At 52.2% G+C, this 15664-nt stretch overlaps 1 protein-coding gene across 1 annotated transcript in view; it reads right to left on the bottom strand.

Annotated features, from left to right (window-relative positions):
• The window catches only part of Lims1 (LIM zinc finger domain containing 1), a 39427-nt gene that overhangs the window by 14133 nt on the left and 9630 nt on the right, over window positions 1-15664 (bottom strand). Inside the window, exons 2-3 of the mRNA XM_023717373.1 lie at window positions 14799-14807; window positions 2769-2928 (exon numbers count right to left, since the gene is read on the bottom strand). Coding sequence (XP_023573141.1) covers window positions 2769-2928; window positions 14799-14807 — 169 coding nt within the window. The remainder of the gene's footprint in view (window positions 1-2768; window positions 2929-14798; window positions 14808-15664) is intronic.

The following is a 15664-nucleotide window of genomic DNA, read 5'->3' as shown; positions in this document are numbered from 1 at the left end:
GAGGGCCTTGCTGCGCAGCTACGCACCCCAGCGCTGAGCTACCTGCTGGCCTCTGAGCAGAACCTTTTAGGATCCGACTTAACGTAAGAAGGCTGCTGAGCGTGGTAGTACACACTTACAATCCTAGCACCGGGAAGCTGAGGCAGGAGGATCACACTGGGTTTGGGTCCAGTGAGGCTACATAGTGAATTCAAGGCAGGGAGACCTGTCTCAGGAAAACAACACCTCTGATAAACAGAAGGGCAAAGCAGGAGACAGGAAGAAGGAGCCTGACCAGACTGCCTGTGTCACCACGTGCCCGCTGCCCTCTCACCCTGCGCTGCTTTACCCACTGGATTCTCCCTACAAAGGATGCGTTCTCTGAAATAACGGGACGGAAAGGGCAAGACCCCCCATCCCCCACACTGACCGCGCCCCTGAACACGGAATGCCCAGCTCAGGATGCTCCCTGGAGATGTCCCCAGAGCCCTGTGGCAGGCATCTCGCGAGTCACTGCAGCAGGAGTGCAGGTTCGTTAGTGGGCACAAATGTGCGCTGACGCAAACTGAAAAGGGCTATGAGATGCAGCCCGCGAGTCCCGAGAAGCAGAAAACATGGACTCCATGCCCGGCAGCCTGGAACTGGCACCCCAGCTGATGGTCTCACTCAAACCAAGTGCAAATGTGGTTCCCACTGTCTGCCACGAACTGCTCTGAGGCAGGGAGTGCGGGAAGTGCCCGCTGCTACACCCTCCTGGAGTCCCCGTGATGGGCAGAGGGCCGCGTGATGCTGCCAGGCTTCTTGCCACTGAACCACTCAGTAAAACAGTCTTTGCTGTGAATTATCCTGTGATGGGAAACCCTACTACAGGAATCTGAACACAAAACAATGAATTCCAGTACAGGTCCCAAGGCAGAAGGACAGCAAGACTGAGGCCCTGTGTCAAAAAAAGAAAAAAATAAATAAAATTCAGAGACTGAGTGAAGGAGTGGTGATGGCCACTACAAAAGAAAGTCATCTATCAGGATTATGCAATGTCCTGGAGCTACCTGCCAAACCAGCACTGCCCTAACCGGCCGCACCTCACGCCTGGCCTTGCCGCTGAAATACAACACCAGCTCGCAGGGCTCACTCACAGGCGCAGGGCACAGTGGCTGGCTCACCTCACAGCCTACCTCAGTGGTGCCAGGCAGGGACCCAGGGCCTCACAGCGGCTGGCAAACGCTGCCCACTGGTGAGGACTAAGTGGACTAAGCCCTGTGGTGAGGACTAAGTCAGGGTTGCTGTGGCTCACCTGGAGAATGAGCACACACAAGTGCAAGGCAGCTCTGCTCTAGCCCCACCCACCCAAAGGGAAGGTTCTCTTCTGCACCATAGGGACACCCAGGCTGTAGCCTGTCGGGCACCAGGCTGCCGTGCCGTTGCTCACGTTGCCTGGTGCTGTATAGTGAGGTGATGTCCCTCCAAGGTACACCTGCGCCTGGCTGTACACTTTGTCTCCTAATCTTGCGCAGTGACAGTGAACAAAGTGAGTTACTGAGCGGACTGGACTCTAGCAACACACTTTGGAGATTCTGTCTCTGATCACGGCCAGACGAGATGGTCCAGCTGCAGGAAGAAAAGCCTGTGATCCCACCGAGTTATGGAGAGTTATATATTGTAGCATAATAACAGAAATTAAGGGAACAATAAATGCAATGTGCTTGGGGCATCTCTAAGCCAGCCCTCTCCCCCACTCACAGGGAAAGTGCTTCACTGAAACCAAGCCCTGGTGCCAGCATGTGGGGGACTGCTGCCCCAGAGCAGGCCTATGAGCCTGTGGTCTGGAGAGTAAGTCACAAGCGGGGTAGCTCAAGTTCCCCAGGCCCTGAGAACTTAGGCTGAGCAATGCTCACAGTAGCCCAGGCTTCAGGAATGACCCCGGGCAGTATTTATAGTCAGGCCTGGGCAGAGAAGATGGGCCAGGACAGGGTGAGTCAGCGCTCGCTCGGGCTGGCCCACAGCTGCCCTCAGGGCAGAGGCAGGGTCAGCAGTGAAGCGCCCACCCCAGCAGCTGTGCACGCGTGCGGGTGGGGGGCTGGACCAGTGCCTGCTGCTCCCTGGAGCTCTTCTCTGCACAGTGATGCGTCTGACCCTGCCCCGAGATGAAGCCTGCAGGTCATCACATGGAACTTTCAATTACACACTGGTGCAATGAGGCTACTCCAGCCTTGGGCCACAAGGACTTAGCAGAAAGGTCAGGGAGCATGGGTGAAGCGGCAGCAGACACTGACTGCCAGACGGGGTTCCCACAGGAGGGACAGGAGAGCACGTCCAGGGGACACTTCTGGATCCACGCCTCTCCAAGCTCAGTGTGGTCTCCAGGCCCATGTCTGCCTCATGCAGCAGCTCCCGAGGGTCAGCTAGATGCGCCCTAGTGGCCGTACCCAAAACGTGCAGCTCTGCACCACTACTTGGTCACAGTGACTCCTAAGTTGTGGTCTACCCAGTGAGCGTTGGCCAAGGTCACTGGCTCTTTGTTCTGTGCCTGTGTGGCCTGCTGGTATGGCGCTCAGAATCTGTGGCTCCCTTCATCGGAGGGTTGCTGTCCACTAAAGATCCCAAGTCAGAGCAGCATCACCTTTTGCCTGCACCTGCAGCTGGGCCTTTGTCTGACCCCCAGCACCGGGTCTGCACCCAGAAGTGATGCCCTCCTGGCACGGCCACACCTGAGGGCCTTCTCCCCTCCTCCACCAGTGCAGCGCCAGCACATGCCCCATCCCACTGGAGCTTGCCCACAGCTGACCCACCTCATAGAAGAGCCCCTCAGGGAAAGGCTGGAAGCACTGAGCGCACACAAAGCAGGGCTCATGGTAAAGCTCGCCGTTGCTGTTCACAATCTTCTCGGCGGGCGCAAAGCCCCCTCGGCAGCGCTCACAGGTGGCGCTGGCCAGGGCATTGGCCATGTTGCTGCAACACAGAAGGACAGCAGGTTAGAGGTGGTCAGTCCACTCACACAGGCCCAAGGAGTATGTCGGTGTGGTCCCGAACTTCTACTGGATCCACGAGGCCCAGAGTCTCCCACTGCCCACCTTGCTGCCTGGGCATCTCAGGTATAAAAAGAGCCTCCTGTCTTTGACTTGGCAGTCTTCTTGTTACACATCCCAGGAGTCAGTGTGGACCGCGTCAGGCACGAGGGCCAAAGAGAGGGGAAGGCAGAGCCGCTTAGGAGGCTGAGGCAGGAGGAGGCAGGAGGGGGAAGACGAAAGGAGGAGGGAGGCAGAGGAGGATGAGCAGGCCACACTCTTATGTACTTCAGGGTTCCAGCATGCTGCCTAGGAGGTTAAAGTACTTACAAGACAACATTTCAAAGCCAATTTGTTTCCCCTTTGAGAACAAAAGCTGAACTATGTGGCAATGGAAAGCGGGATTCTAGCCTAAGCAAGGATCAGCCCTTTGCGTCTGCTGAGAGCCACTGCTCAACTCCTAACGCTTGCTGACAGGTCAGTCCTAACAGCTGCTGAGGAGACGCACTGCATGTGGCCGCCGTCACATTACTGAAGGCCAAGCCTGCACCTTCTCAAGCTCATTTTAGAGTTGGTGAAGCAGAGCTGCTGAGCTCATGGAAGGCACAGGCGCAGCATCTGAGTCCCGGGCTTGTGAAATGGAGTGTCATCACCGCAGACGCGTCACTGAATTCCCAGCACGGGAAGACATGGCAGAGCCACAGCGCGCGTAACAGGGCAGAAGAGGAAGGCCAGGCAGGAGTGACCACCACCAGGACCAGCGACCGCAGCCACTCCCTCCTTAGCGACCTTGCTGTACCTTGGGGCACAGGGGGGCTCAGCAGGCGACCTCGCCTCCTGCCACCTCTATGGCCTGGACAAACAGGGCAACATGGCTGTGGCAGGCTCAAGGCTGGAAGCCCTCTCCTACAGGGAGCTCCGCCCATTCCCTGGGCCTCAGAGACACTTCCTGGATCCCGAGGAATATGGCCTCCACCCCTCCCACGTCCTCAACACTCAAGGCCGAGGGCTAACAGCCTTGCCCGGCCCCTCCCATGTTCTGCTGTCTCCCGAGCAAGTGTGGGGCCACCTGCCCCCTTCCCTTGGTGTTCAAGGAATGCAGTCCCCTCTGTGGTCCTGGGGAGTAACCCTGTGCAGAAATCCAGTCTCACTTACTGGGTGTGGATAGAATTACAACGCACCAAGAGAGGCGGGAGAGCAGGATCTGGCCTAGGGCTGACCGTGGAGCAAAGTCTCCACCTGCCCGCTCAGAAGGGCTGCGGAATGGGAGAGCAGGTGGCCTTTCCTTCCCCAAAGCCAAAGCGTGGCCACTGCAGAGTGTGGCAGCCACAGCCGAGCCCATAGAATTCCTGAGGTGGAATGTATAGTGAGCGTCTGCTCTGTAATTCTCGCAACTGCTTTGGGGACAAAATTTTATTTATTTATTATTTTTTGTATTTAGATCAGGGTGAGGACGAAATTTTAAAAAGCATAAAGCACCACTTTGGAAACCAGAAGACACTACTAACATATATGGTAATGACACTCCACCTCCTCTCAAAAGATTCACATTTCAGAGATCTTAATGGAACGTGGCCTGTCTTCAGCCACGCGCTGCAGTGGGAGTAGCCGTGGCCCGCAGGGCCAGAAGGTCCTCTCTGCCTCGTACCGTGCCACGGGACCAAGTTCTATCACCACCTGAGCAACACACTGCCAAAGGGAAGGCGGGAGCAGGCGTGGCAAAGCACTGGTTACCAAAACAGGCAAACTGAAACAAGGCCATTTTCCCTCTGAGCTGTTCTCGTGTGAGAAAACCACTTTCATAAAGCATTAATATTTCTACTTACTAATCTTAACATTGAACAAGTTTACTGTTGCTTCTGCTGGAAAATAAAGGGAAGGGGTGAGGAGGCCCAGCTCCAATGCTTCGAGCACGGAGTGCCTCCCCTCGCTTCCTGCACAGCTTGCTGCTCAGCTTCAAGTCGCAGCACTCCCGGTGAAGTAGCGGGAAGGATGCACAGCGACAGTGCAGAGGGACATCCCTCGTGCCAGAGAATCGGCCTGCTCTGGGATAGCGCCCACATACTTCTCAGAAGGATTTACCAGCAGCAGACAGGGACACAGGGGCCACCTTGTGGGTCTGAGCCCTCCCGGCCCGATGCCTCCTCTCCTAGCCGGGAGCTCTGTACTTCCACCGCTGACTTTTATTTAATACTACCTCTAATAGAAGTCACTTTTTCAAAGTTCTGAATGACAGTTATAGATGTCGTTAGATTAGTTATAATTAACTGGCTAATTTCTCCTAAGAAAGATTTTCTCTAAAAAGTTTCAATTGCGGGGCCGGGGAGATGGCTCAGCAGAAAAGCGCTTGCCTGGCAAGCGCAAGGGCCTGAGTTCAATCCCCAGTTCCGCAAAAAAAAAAAAAAAAAAAAAAAAGTTTCAATGGCAAGAACACATAGGTGGGAAGGGACAGTGAGCTGTGGGAGCCGGACTTCCTGACCTGCTCCTCACCTGCACACCTGGGGCTGCCACACTGCCACCTTGGGAACCAACTTTCTCCTCCTACAGTGCAGCTGTCTGTAAGATCCTAGGCTGACCCCAAGAGTCTACTGAGCAATTAAAAACCTGGTCACAAAATTCCTAGCAAAAATGTTTATCTTGTAGATTAAAAACCTCAGTGTTTCATCCAAACTGCACTGTCTTGCAAGCATTAGGCGTCAGTTTTCCTATTAGATTGCACTGCCGCTCCCTCCTACCATGGAGAGGGGCTGGCTGGGGCCACCAGCACAAGGGCTCCCCTTTCCCTAGTCCATCCTCTATGGGGACCCGCTGCCTCACACTCTGAAGAAGTCCCCTGGAACTGGAATGAACACCTGTTGGCTGGGAGATTGGGGAGACTCACAATTTTGCGTAAAAGTCACAAAACTCCTTATAGACTTTGATGTCACTGTGCCTGCGTTGCAGTCTGGACACAGCTCTGTCGCCTCCATCAGCCTGGGGGTCACCGTCTGGGACAGGACAGGGAGTCTCCTCATTCTCGGGGATGGTGCTAGGGCGTGCTCCCTTGGAGAAGGCCATCAGGAGCTGGTGCAGTGGGGAGCAGAACAGACTGCAGGACGGGATCCAGGCCTCCGCCCCTAGAGCTCAGGGCCGCTCCCACGCCCAGCAGCTGGCTGGAGTCCCGGCACAGCCTCCAGCGTTACTGGGGCTTCCCTAGGCATGAGGACACCTTTCCCAGTCTCCCTTTGCTGCAGGGGCGCATGGCTGGTTCCTATGCCTCCAGGAGAAAACGGCCCCTGCATGCCCACTGGGTGGTACAGATGCCCTGGAGAGCACACAGGACACCCCTCCAAGGGATACTGCCAGCACCCCTGCATGCACACACAGCCCCGTGTGTGACCGCTGGCTGTGCCTGGGAATTCCAACCCTTCTCTGGCTTTCTCTTCGCCTATTTTTATTTTGAGATGGGAGTCTTGCTGTGCTGCATGGCCAGCCTTGGATTGTCAAGGTCAGCTGGGTAGGTGCCCACTCAGCGGTGCTGGCGTCAGGCTTTTCCATATATAAAATCCTATTGTCTGCAAACAGGGATAATATGACCTCCTCCCTTCCTGTGTCATGCCCTTACACAGAAGTCACCATAGTGTGAAGTGGTTTTATGACTGGACAGCATTTCTAGGGGTAAGACAGATTTGTGGCTTTGTCTTTGTTACAGTTTCCCCCGACTCATCCTTTCCTCCTTTCCTCCTTTCCTTTCCAGCACCTAGAAAAATACCTTAAGCCAGGAGCGAGAGGTACTGAAGGAAGGAAAGATGGGCGTGGGCGAGTGAGGTCAAGCACACCTTGCTGGCCCGCAGCCTCTCCTGAGCAGCAGAGGGCCCACCTGTTGACTCTTCCCCAGTCAGTGCCTGTCAGGATACTGCATGGCCTATACGGGCTTCACCTGCAACCCAGCCAATAAATGCTTTGCTGGCCTGCCTCCTCGCCAAGGGCCCCTGCTTCTCTTCCGCAGCCTTTCCATAAAGGACTTCTTTACTTTTCTCCTGCTCCTCTTTCGCGTCAGAGGAAGGAACCTTACACCCATGAACAGAAAACACGACAAATCTGCTGAATGAATAAATAGGGGGCTCCAACCACAGCCTTCCCTTCTATGAGCACACACAGTGTGGTCAGGGGATAGTATACACATACACACATGGTTTTTGCTACATGCAAGCATAAAAAGTGGGTTTCTGGCTCAGCACCAGGGTTCAATGAATATAATGTTCACATGTCCCCAGTGCTCCAAATTAGGATCAGCAACCACGTGGCTGTTGAGCAGTTAGGCGGCATCACCTTCCCAAAATACTACGCACGCAGCCTGCCAGGCCTCGGATTTAGTGTCCACAAAGCAGAGCTAAAAGAGAGGTATGATTTTTCCCAAGAGGAAAGGATGTTAAGTGAAAGCCAAATGAATATTGCCTGAGTCACTTTTTTGTCTTTTCAAGATAGGGTCTCCCTAGTCAGCTCAGCTTGGTTTTGATCTCACTTTGTAGCCCAGGCTGCCCTGGAATTCCCAACATTCTTCCTACCTCAGCCTCTCAAGTGTTGGGATTATAGGAAAGTGCTACCATGCCTGGCTCTGAGTTATGTAGTAAACGCCACGGGCCCTCCAAGGAGGATCGCCATCTTTCCCACGGTATCCGGAGTGACCCAGCTGCAGGCTGTGCTCCGGGGGCACCAGGGGTTGCTGTGTATGTGTGTAGCTGCCCTGGCTGAGTCCCAGCAGTGCCCAAGGCAGCGGCACTGCCCAAGCCAGTGCCCAGAGCCAAACGCTCTGTCGTCCCAGCAGCCCCTGGACTGTGACTAACTTGGGCTAGGGAAGTGCCCTAGGACCCCTGGGATCCATGGAAAGCAAATTTCCCCTCATTTTCTTCAGATCCTTTACCAGGTGCCAACCAGAGGCAGCATGGATGAGAGGTGGCCCATTCCAGTGCCCCCGGGGGCCAGCAAAGGGCTTTAGATCCAGCCCACTCTGACTCACAGCCAGCCAAGGGTCCGTAACCTGCACTCTGAGATATCACAAAGTAGCTTTTTAGCTCTTTTCTGGTGGTGCTGAGAATATTGCAGGGAGCATGCAGGCCAGGCCAGTGTGCCACCACAGAGCCACACCTCCCAGCCCAACAGAGCAGCCTAAATAGGTTTTTGTTTACTGAGACAGAGCCTGGCTATGTAGCTCAGGCTGGCCTTGAACTTGTGGCAACCGTTCTGCCTCAGCATTCCAAGTGCTTGGGCTACCTACATACAGGCCTGTGCCAGCATGCCCAGCATTTTATTTTGCATTGTCTGTTTTTGTTGTTCTGATGACTGAAGCCAGCTCTGCACTGAGCCACATCCCCACCTTCTAATTTTTGGGGGATACAGTCTCATCAAGTCACAAGTTTCCTAGGCTTGGTCTGATCTTGAGATCTTTTTGCCTTAGCCTCCCAGATGGCTAGGATTGCAAGACTGAGGCCAACCAACCCTGGACAATTTAGCACAGGGCTGGAGACATGGCTCAGTGCTCCAACTTCAGCTGCCTCCATTCTCTCAATGAGCTATGACTGAGTCGCTCACGTGCTTACCCAACAGTGACATCTGCAGGGTTTCAGAAGCCAAGTTGGGAACGCTGACCAACTACCACAGACGCATGGGACTCTAACGTAGCTAGTCCTCCATCTAAATATTAAGCAATCTTTAAAAAAAAAGAAAAAAGAATCACACGATCAAGGCCAGCATATGCTGCTTAGTGAGATCCTGCCTCACATTAAAAAAGCACCAGGGGATGCCTACAGCCCTATTACCTGGAAGACTGAGGAAAGAGGCTCCCTTTTAAGGAGCTCAAGGATGAGCCTAGAGTTTTACTTTATACCACGACAAAACCAAAACACAAGCCAAGTTCTGCATCTGTGCATCCGTACTGAGCCTGCACAGACGCTTCTCCTGACCTCGCGCGCTGAACAATACAGCACAGCAATGACCTGTGCAGTTAACACCATGGTAGCACAAATAACTCACACAGGACGTAGGCCCACAGAGGAGGGACACAGCTGTGCTGGAATACTGTTCTGGATACGGCCTCGAGCGGCCATGGATTCTCCGGTAGGTCCCGTTTGTGTGTATACGCGTGCGCCCTTCTTGGCAACGGCGCCCCCTCCACACAGCGGGGGGTGAGCACACAGGAGGTGGGGCCACACAGATCTGCACACAACCGGGCAAGAACAACTGCTGAGTGGGGCTTCTCCAGCTGCCACCAAAGGCTTCTGAGTCCCACCGGGTGCTCCCTTGTGGAGGCTGTCTGGTTAAATTAGCTTCTGGAGAAGTGAGCTATTTCACTGTAACTTTTCCACTCAAATGGAAAATTTAATCTGATTTTCCCCAGACTATTAACAAGGAAAAAAATCCTGACTGGCAGTAAAGACAGTGAGTGGGCTGGAAAGGTCTTCCTTATGTCCTAGCTTCCACTGTAAACATACTGAGGAACAGACCAAGGTCAGCCAGAAAGGGGCACAACTGTCATTAACGTGCTGGTCTGCCACATTGTTTCCTCACTTTCGATTGCATGGCACCACCCCCACGCCAGGCCTACAATGGGAAAGAAAGAAGGCACTCGGTTTCTCAAATAGCTGAATATAAAGACTGCACACCTGTCCATGCTTACGCTGGTGCTGCTTATTGAGACTATGGAAGCAGGGCAGAAGCACTTCGTTAAGAGGCCAGGACAGATAACAGAAGACCAAGGAAAAGAACACACATGCATCGCAAAACTATTCCAAAGACCAGTGATCACAGGAGTTTCATTTTGTGCCAAAATGCTGCCTCAGCTTTATTTTGGGCTCACATAAGGCTGTTTGCAACTTACTGATTATAAGAATATCTCCTTGAAACAAAATTATTCTGAAAGGAGGAGACTATCTTTCTTGTCCAGAGGATGTGAAGAAATGCTTCACTTCCCCCAAGAGGAAAATTCGTGGGATGCTGTTCAACTGCAGGTTAAGCCTCTGGGAGGCCAACGAGGAGGCCCACGTTCAGTGTCAAAACCAATATGCGGCAAGCCATGAAGACGGCTCTGGGGTCTGAGGCCATGGGGTGGCACTGGCAGAGGGCAAGGTGGGCCCGCGGTGCTGGCCCACACCCATGAGTGCCGAGACACAGGCAGGTCCCGAGTGTGCTTCACAGCCCTGGCCAGCTCTGCCCAGCGCAGGAAAAAATGCCAGCAAAGCAACAGTCCAACTACAGAGTGGAAAGCAACTCAGCGAGGACTGAAGGGCGCCTCAGGGGCTGTTTCCTTGGCAGCATCTCTCTTTGCCGGATGATCTCTTGAAGGCTCTCAACATGCCAAACAACAAAACCCACCTGCTCAAGACCTGAGCATCGCTAGGACACAGAGCTTTATTTTATTGAGAAACAAATATCAATGAGACAGTTTCAAAGCTGATTAATAGGACATTTTCAATAATTAACACATTGTACATTGTTATCTTCTTAGTGGTTATCCATAGCACAAGAAGCAGACAGGATAGCCTGTCCAAACACTATTACTACGTATCTTTCTCTTCATTGAACTAAGCGAAAGTAGCTGTACATCCACCCTAACTGTTCTGTATATACAGATACAAAACGGTCCTTCCTTTGCATCCCCTCCTTTGCTCAGTCCTGTCACGGACGGGTATTCCACTGGCATCCAAATACTCCAGGCACCTGAATTCAGCACAACAATGCAACACAGTCCAGCAGGCCACAACAGCAGTGGGTTATCCACAGAAGTTGTTGACTAGAGCCTTCTACAGCTCAGCACACCAACATGGCTTTACTTTATATACTTCATCCTTATACTTTTCTGCTGGATGGTTAAGACCAAGATAAAGCAAGACCTACGTAACAAGAAATGTAACTCCTATACCTGAAGAGGTCAGTCAAGTCCCCCCAGGATCTACCCTGTAACCCTGTACTACACTTTGCAGATCCTTTGCCAGCATCAGCCATGTGGATGAGTCATGGCCATCGCCCGACCAATTTGCTCTCTGTGAAAGCCCGAGAGAAAGCTTTCTCCCCATGTGACTCTTCTCAGACACACCATACATCATTGATCACTTTTCTCTGTGGCGCCATAATCTCCTTGATCAGAAAATTTGGGGCTCAACAGAGTTACATGATGTTACAGTACAGGTTCTCCTACGTCCTGAGTCCTCACTGACCTTGAAAGGCTAGGGCCAAAATGTTGGCAGACCTTGCAGCCCTTTCTTTTCTCCCATTTTTGATCTGCAAACTGAGGTTGTTAACCCTCAAGAACAGAAGCTTATTATTACCCTGCAACATATGCAGTTCGGTTTACCCTAACTCTCCGTCTAAATAGCAAGCATCTTAGGCATAACGTGGAATAGGTATTTTCCATCAAGTATTGATGTGTTGAACTTTAAGTCCTTACAGAATATGGAGAGAAAAAAATTTAAAAAATAGGAATAAACACATTTGAACACAGACTCTTATCCTGTGACACTCCTTCAGGACACAGAGCTTGGAGACACCCCCACATAAAGTTTAGCTTCAAGTCAGCCCTTTTCCACCAAGCTCAGTGACATCATCAGCTGTGCTTCACCCAGAAGCCATTGGCTCAAGTGCAGAGAAAAGGCGACAGCGAAGGCGACGTGTGACACCGCCCTGCACAAAGGAAGCAGGGCTGCCCCACTGCCTGCCCCTGTCACCAGGCCTTTGCACACAGCCAGGTGACCAGCACAGAAGTGTTCCTCTCAGCCACAGGGCTGTGCCGTTGAGCACAGGCCCCTGCCGTGCTGGGAGAATTAATGGGGTATTACTCTGCTACTCAACTGCATGAGGCCTACCTCCTTCAGTGACAAAGAAAATCACAGGCTTTGGTACCTAAGTACAGAGGATGTGTTACTCAAGTGCAAGCAACAAACCCCTTCAAAATCGAGCCTACACACCTTTCTTTCCCAGTGTTCTCCTTCAGGACATGGCTTCATGTGTTCTTCACTGCATTAAATAGTAACTGAAAATCCTGGCCAGAGCCAGGCAAGTTTGGGTCTGTGAGACACACACACACAGAGAAGAAAGAAAAAAAAAAAAAAAAAAGCACTGCCCAGGATCAAGCAGAACTGAGTATCGATCTATGTATCTTTCTTTTTTTTTCTTACTTGCTTGCTAAGTTGGAAAAGGCTTCCTCTTTCACTATTCTACATTTTGCAAACTGTATGGAGAACAGCAAGAAATTATCTGAGGGAGCTCGACTCTATCCTGGTAGATTGCACCCCATGTCTGATGTGAACAGAGGTGGAGCTGATAAACAGGTGTGGCTAGTAGGGCAGCCTGGCCAGCCCCAGCCACTCTCTTCCAACTGGTGACTGCTACCCTGCGCAGAGCAGAGACCTGGCTTTTGAAGGCACCTACGGGGCTGAGCAGTCCTCGACAACTCTGTTAAGAGACATTCTGTGAATGCAGTCGTAACGGGTTCACACTGGCCTGACCCATCAGGTGGCTTGTACCGATCACTGTTACTGGTCATTTTACTAATAAAATTAATAAATCCAACCAGTAGGACAGTCATGCATGTACCACTGGTGGTTCAAATCAGACATGAATTATGGACCTGTAACAAACATGTTAACATATAAAGCCCTGGCCATGCCACCGTGTCAGATCCCCTCCCCAAGGTACTCCTCAGTTGTCCTGTTGTCTCAGGCAGCAGTGTCTCCTCCTCCTCCTGCTAGTCCTCCTCCTGCTGGTCTTCCTCCTCCTGTTCCTTCTCCTCCTGCTGCTCCTCCTCCTCCTGCTGGTCCTCCTCTTCCTCCCCCTGCTGGTCCTCCTCCTGCTCCTCCTCCTGCTGGTCCTCCTCCTCCTGCTCCTCTTCCTCTTTCTCCTGCTCCCCCTCTTCCTGCTGCTCCTCCTCCTCCTCCTCCCCAGAGCCTGCCCTCTTCTGCTCTGCCCCAAGTGGCCATCGGCAGCATTTCACCCCACCTGAGCCACACCCTGGGGAGTGTGGCCACCTCCAGAACAGTGAGAAGGAGAGCCAGAGCAAAGGAGGGGCCGGATGGGCAGGGGACCCGGCTTGCCTCAGCAGCACCAAACCTGTCAGAGAATGTAAGGGGGAACTTCCACCTTCCTGACCACCACTCAATGTGCATCTCAGTGACTCTGGACCTATCCAGCCCTTCAATCTACACCTCGAAAAAGCATCGGACAAACCAGTTTCTTTCACAGCAGTTCACAGATAAGAAAGCAAGAATATAATCAAAACTACCTTGACACAAAGCAAAATTACTAGGCTGGGAAAACTGAAAGAAAAGAAACTTTCAGCAGTCAGACTTAGCAAAGTCAAACAGGAGGCACTGGAGCAAGCTCACATAAATGAGAAAGAGCAGTGGACTAAACGAGTCAGCGCCCAGCCCAGCCCACTCTACTGCATGCAAAAATAGGAGTCACTGCAGTGCATGGCCCACGCCCATGGCCACGCCCATGTTCCAATGTGACGCTTTTGGGTATACTGCTCTGAAATAAAGTAAGTGATTTCGTGTCACAAGGAAAAATGAAAGAGTCCCTTCCAGCCAATCAGTGAGCGAAGAGGACGGCAAAGTGCAGCAAACACGGGAAGCGGTTCAGCTGCTAGGGGACTGTAGCTGCTTCTGGAATAGAGGGGAGCAGGGGCAGACCAGTGCTCTACCCTGAGCCGCCCAAGCTGGTAGTTTATTACCCGAGCACAAACACAATCACAGAGAAGCACGGCGAAGGTACAGCAGGCAGCGGCAGTGCTTTCTCATCCAGAATCAATGAGTGCGGTCCCTGTGCTGGTATAGATCGCCCCAGAGGAGCATGCTGTCCAAACAGACTTCCAAAGGTCGACTGACCGACCTTCCTTGTTGTTTACTGTTTCCATCTAAATTTAGGCAGTCCTGCGGAATCCAGCGCTCTGGCACCAGACAGGGGCCAGCACAGCGCTGCGCTGCGCTGCGCTGCAGGAGCTGACAGCACAGCTGCCTGCCTACCGCGCTTTGGTGTCTGCTCTCCCTCGTCTGCAGACAGGGAAGCAGGAGACGCTGGAGGCTTTTCTCAGGTCATCTGCTACTCACTGGGTCCTAAGAAGCTCTGTGCTGTGAGTCAGGCAAGTCAGGCCCTGCCCAGCAAGGCCAGCTGCAGAGTCCCCAGGCCCAGCCCCTCGCTCCTGTCCAGGTGTGCTGCCTTAGCTCATCTCTAGTCTAGCATTTAACGCAACTTTCAGGGGAGAAGAGTGCTGAATCCCGCAGAGGCAACCACTGCCACGGCAAAGCGCAACTCCCTTTATGCTTCTCCGGCAGACGTGGCTTCCTAAATACACTGTACAATGGAAAGCTTCCAGTCATTTGATATTTAATATAAAACACTACAAACTGGTTCTCTTGAGTAAGCTCCAAATCTGTTAATAACAAAGCACTTTCTCTTTTTATAAGTCATATTCAGTTGGCAAATGGAGACACTCAGGCTCCTATAAGTAAGACTTGTAAGTCACTGCGAGGTGGCCTAGGACACAGGACCCTGCCCTGGGCCACATGCAGACTCTTCAGGGCCACTTTGAAGCGCCACTTTCTGTGAGCTGAGTCCCTGCTTTCAAAATGAACTGTCCTGCCAAGGAAACAAACCCATCTATGTCTCATAGAGGGCGGAAGGGAGGTGTTCACTTTTCTCAATCCAATTTGTTGCTCACTCTTTAGAAGTTTTACTTTCCATCATTGTTAGGAACACTTTTCTGTTAGCGCAGAGTGAAAACCTTAGTCATTACCGCAGGTAGACATCTTAAGTTAAGCTACAAGCGCCTCTTTCTCACTTGACCTCAACCTGCTGCAGCCCATTCAGGCCCCCACATGCAGGACACACGTGGGCCCCAAGGGCAGAGGAGGCCCAGAGGGTCTGCTCTGTGCCCGACTGCTGCCGCACACCGATGAGCCCCAGTGACAAACACTATATAGCTCAACACTTGCACAGAAGGGGAAGTTCAAACCACACCATTCATCGCTTTCATTGAAGAATCCAGCCTTCCTAGTTAACATGATGAATCCTACTGACCCATTACACAACTCATCATTTAGCAGAGTATAGTTTGTGTTATCTCCTCCTCAACTGTACTTTTTTTTTTTTTTTTTTTTTGGTGCTGGGCATGAAACCCAGGACTCTGTGCATGTAAAACATGCACTCTACCATGAGCTCTACTGCCAGCTCCCTGAGCATTCTGAGGCGAACCACCCCTCCCCACCCTGAGTCCCTTTCCTACAGTGCCACCCAACAGCACTGCAGATTCTGAACAGCAGTCCAAAAATGGCAGCCTCTTCCTCTAACAGTCTCCCAAGAACCTTCTCTTGGGCTCAGGTGCCCTTGCAGCCGCATAGGACAGGGGATAGGCCTAAGACAAAGATCCAGGGCTCTCGGATTGGCCACAAAGACCCCCCCCATCACTCCACAGACACAGCTGGTTTTGCTTCATGTATCACATTCTGCGGAGAGAACAAATCTATCGAAAAGCTTCTGACTGCCACGAAAGCCCCAATTTCACAGCTCCACTTTCTAATTTGCTAAACAAGTTAATGCAAGTCATTAAAAAAAGAAACAGCAAACAGTAACAGGTGTTCTCTGAAATTCTCGCACTGAAAGTGGAATTAAGTGGAAAGTTAGGGTTAGGGTTACCACCTCCTATCTGCTCT

The sequence above is a fragment of the Octodon degus genome, unplaced genomic scaffold (assembly GCF_000260255.1).
Source record: "Octodon degus isolate 3935 unplaced genomic scaffold, OctDeg1.0 scaffold00052, whole genome shotgun sequence".
Lineage (NCBI taxonomy): Eukaryota > Metazoa > Chordata > Mammalia > Rodentia > Octodontidae > Octodon > Octodon degus.
Note: the sequence above shows the minus strand (reverse complement) of the source record. Positions and strands in the feature narration are given on the sequence as shown.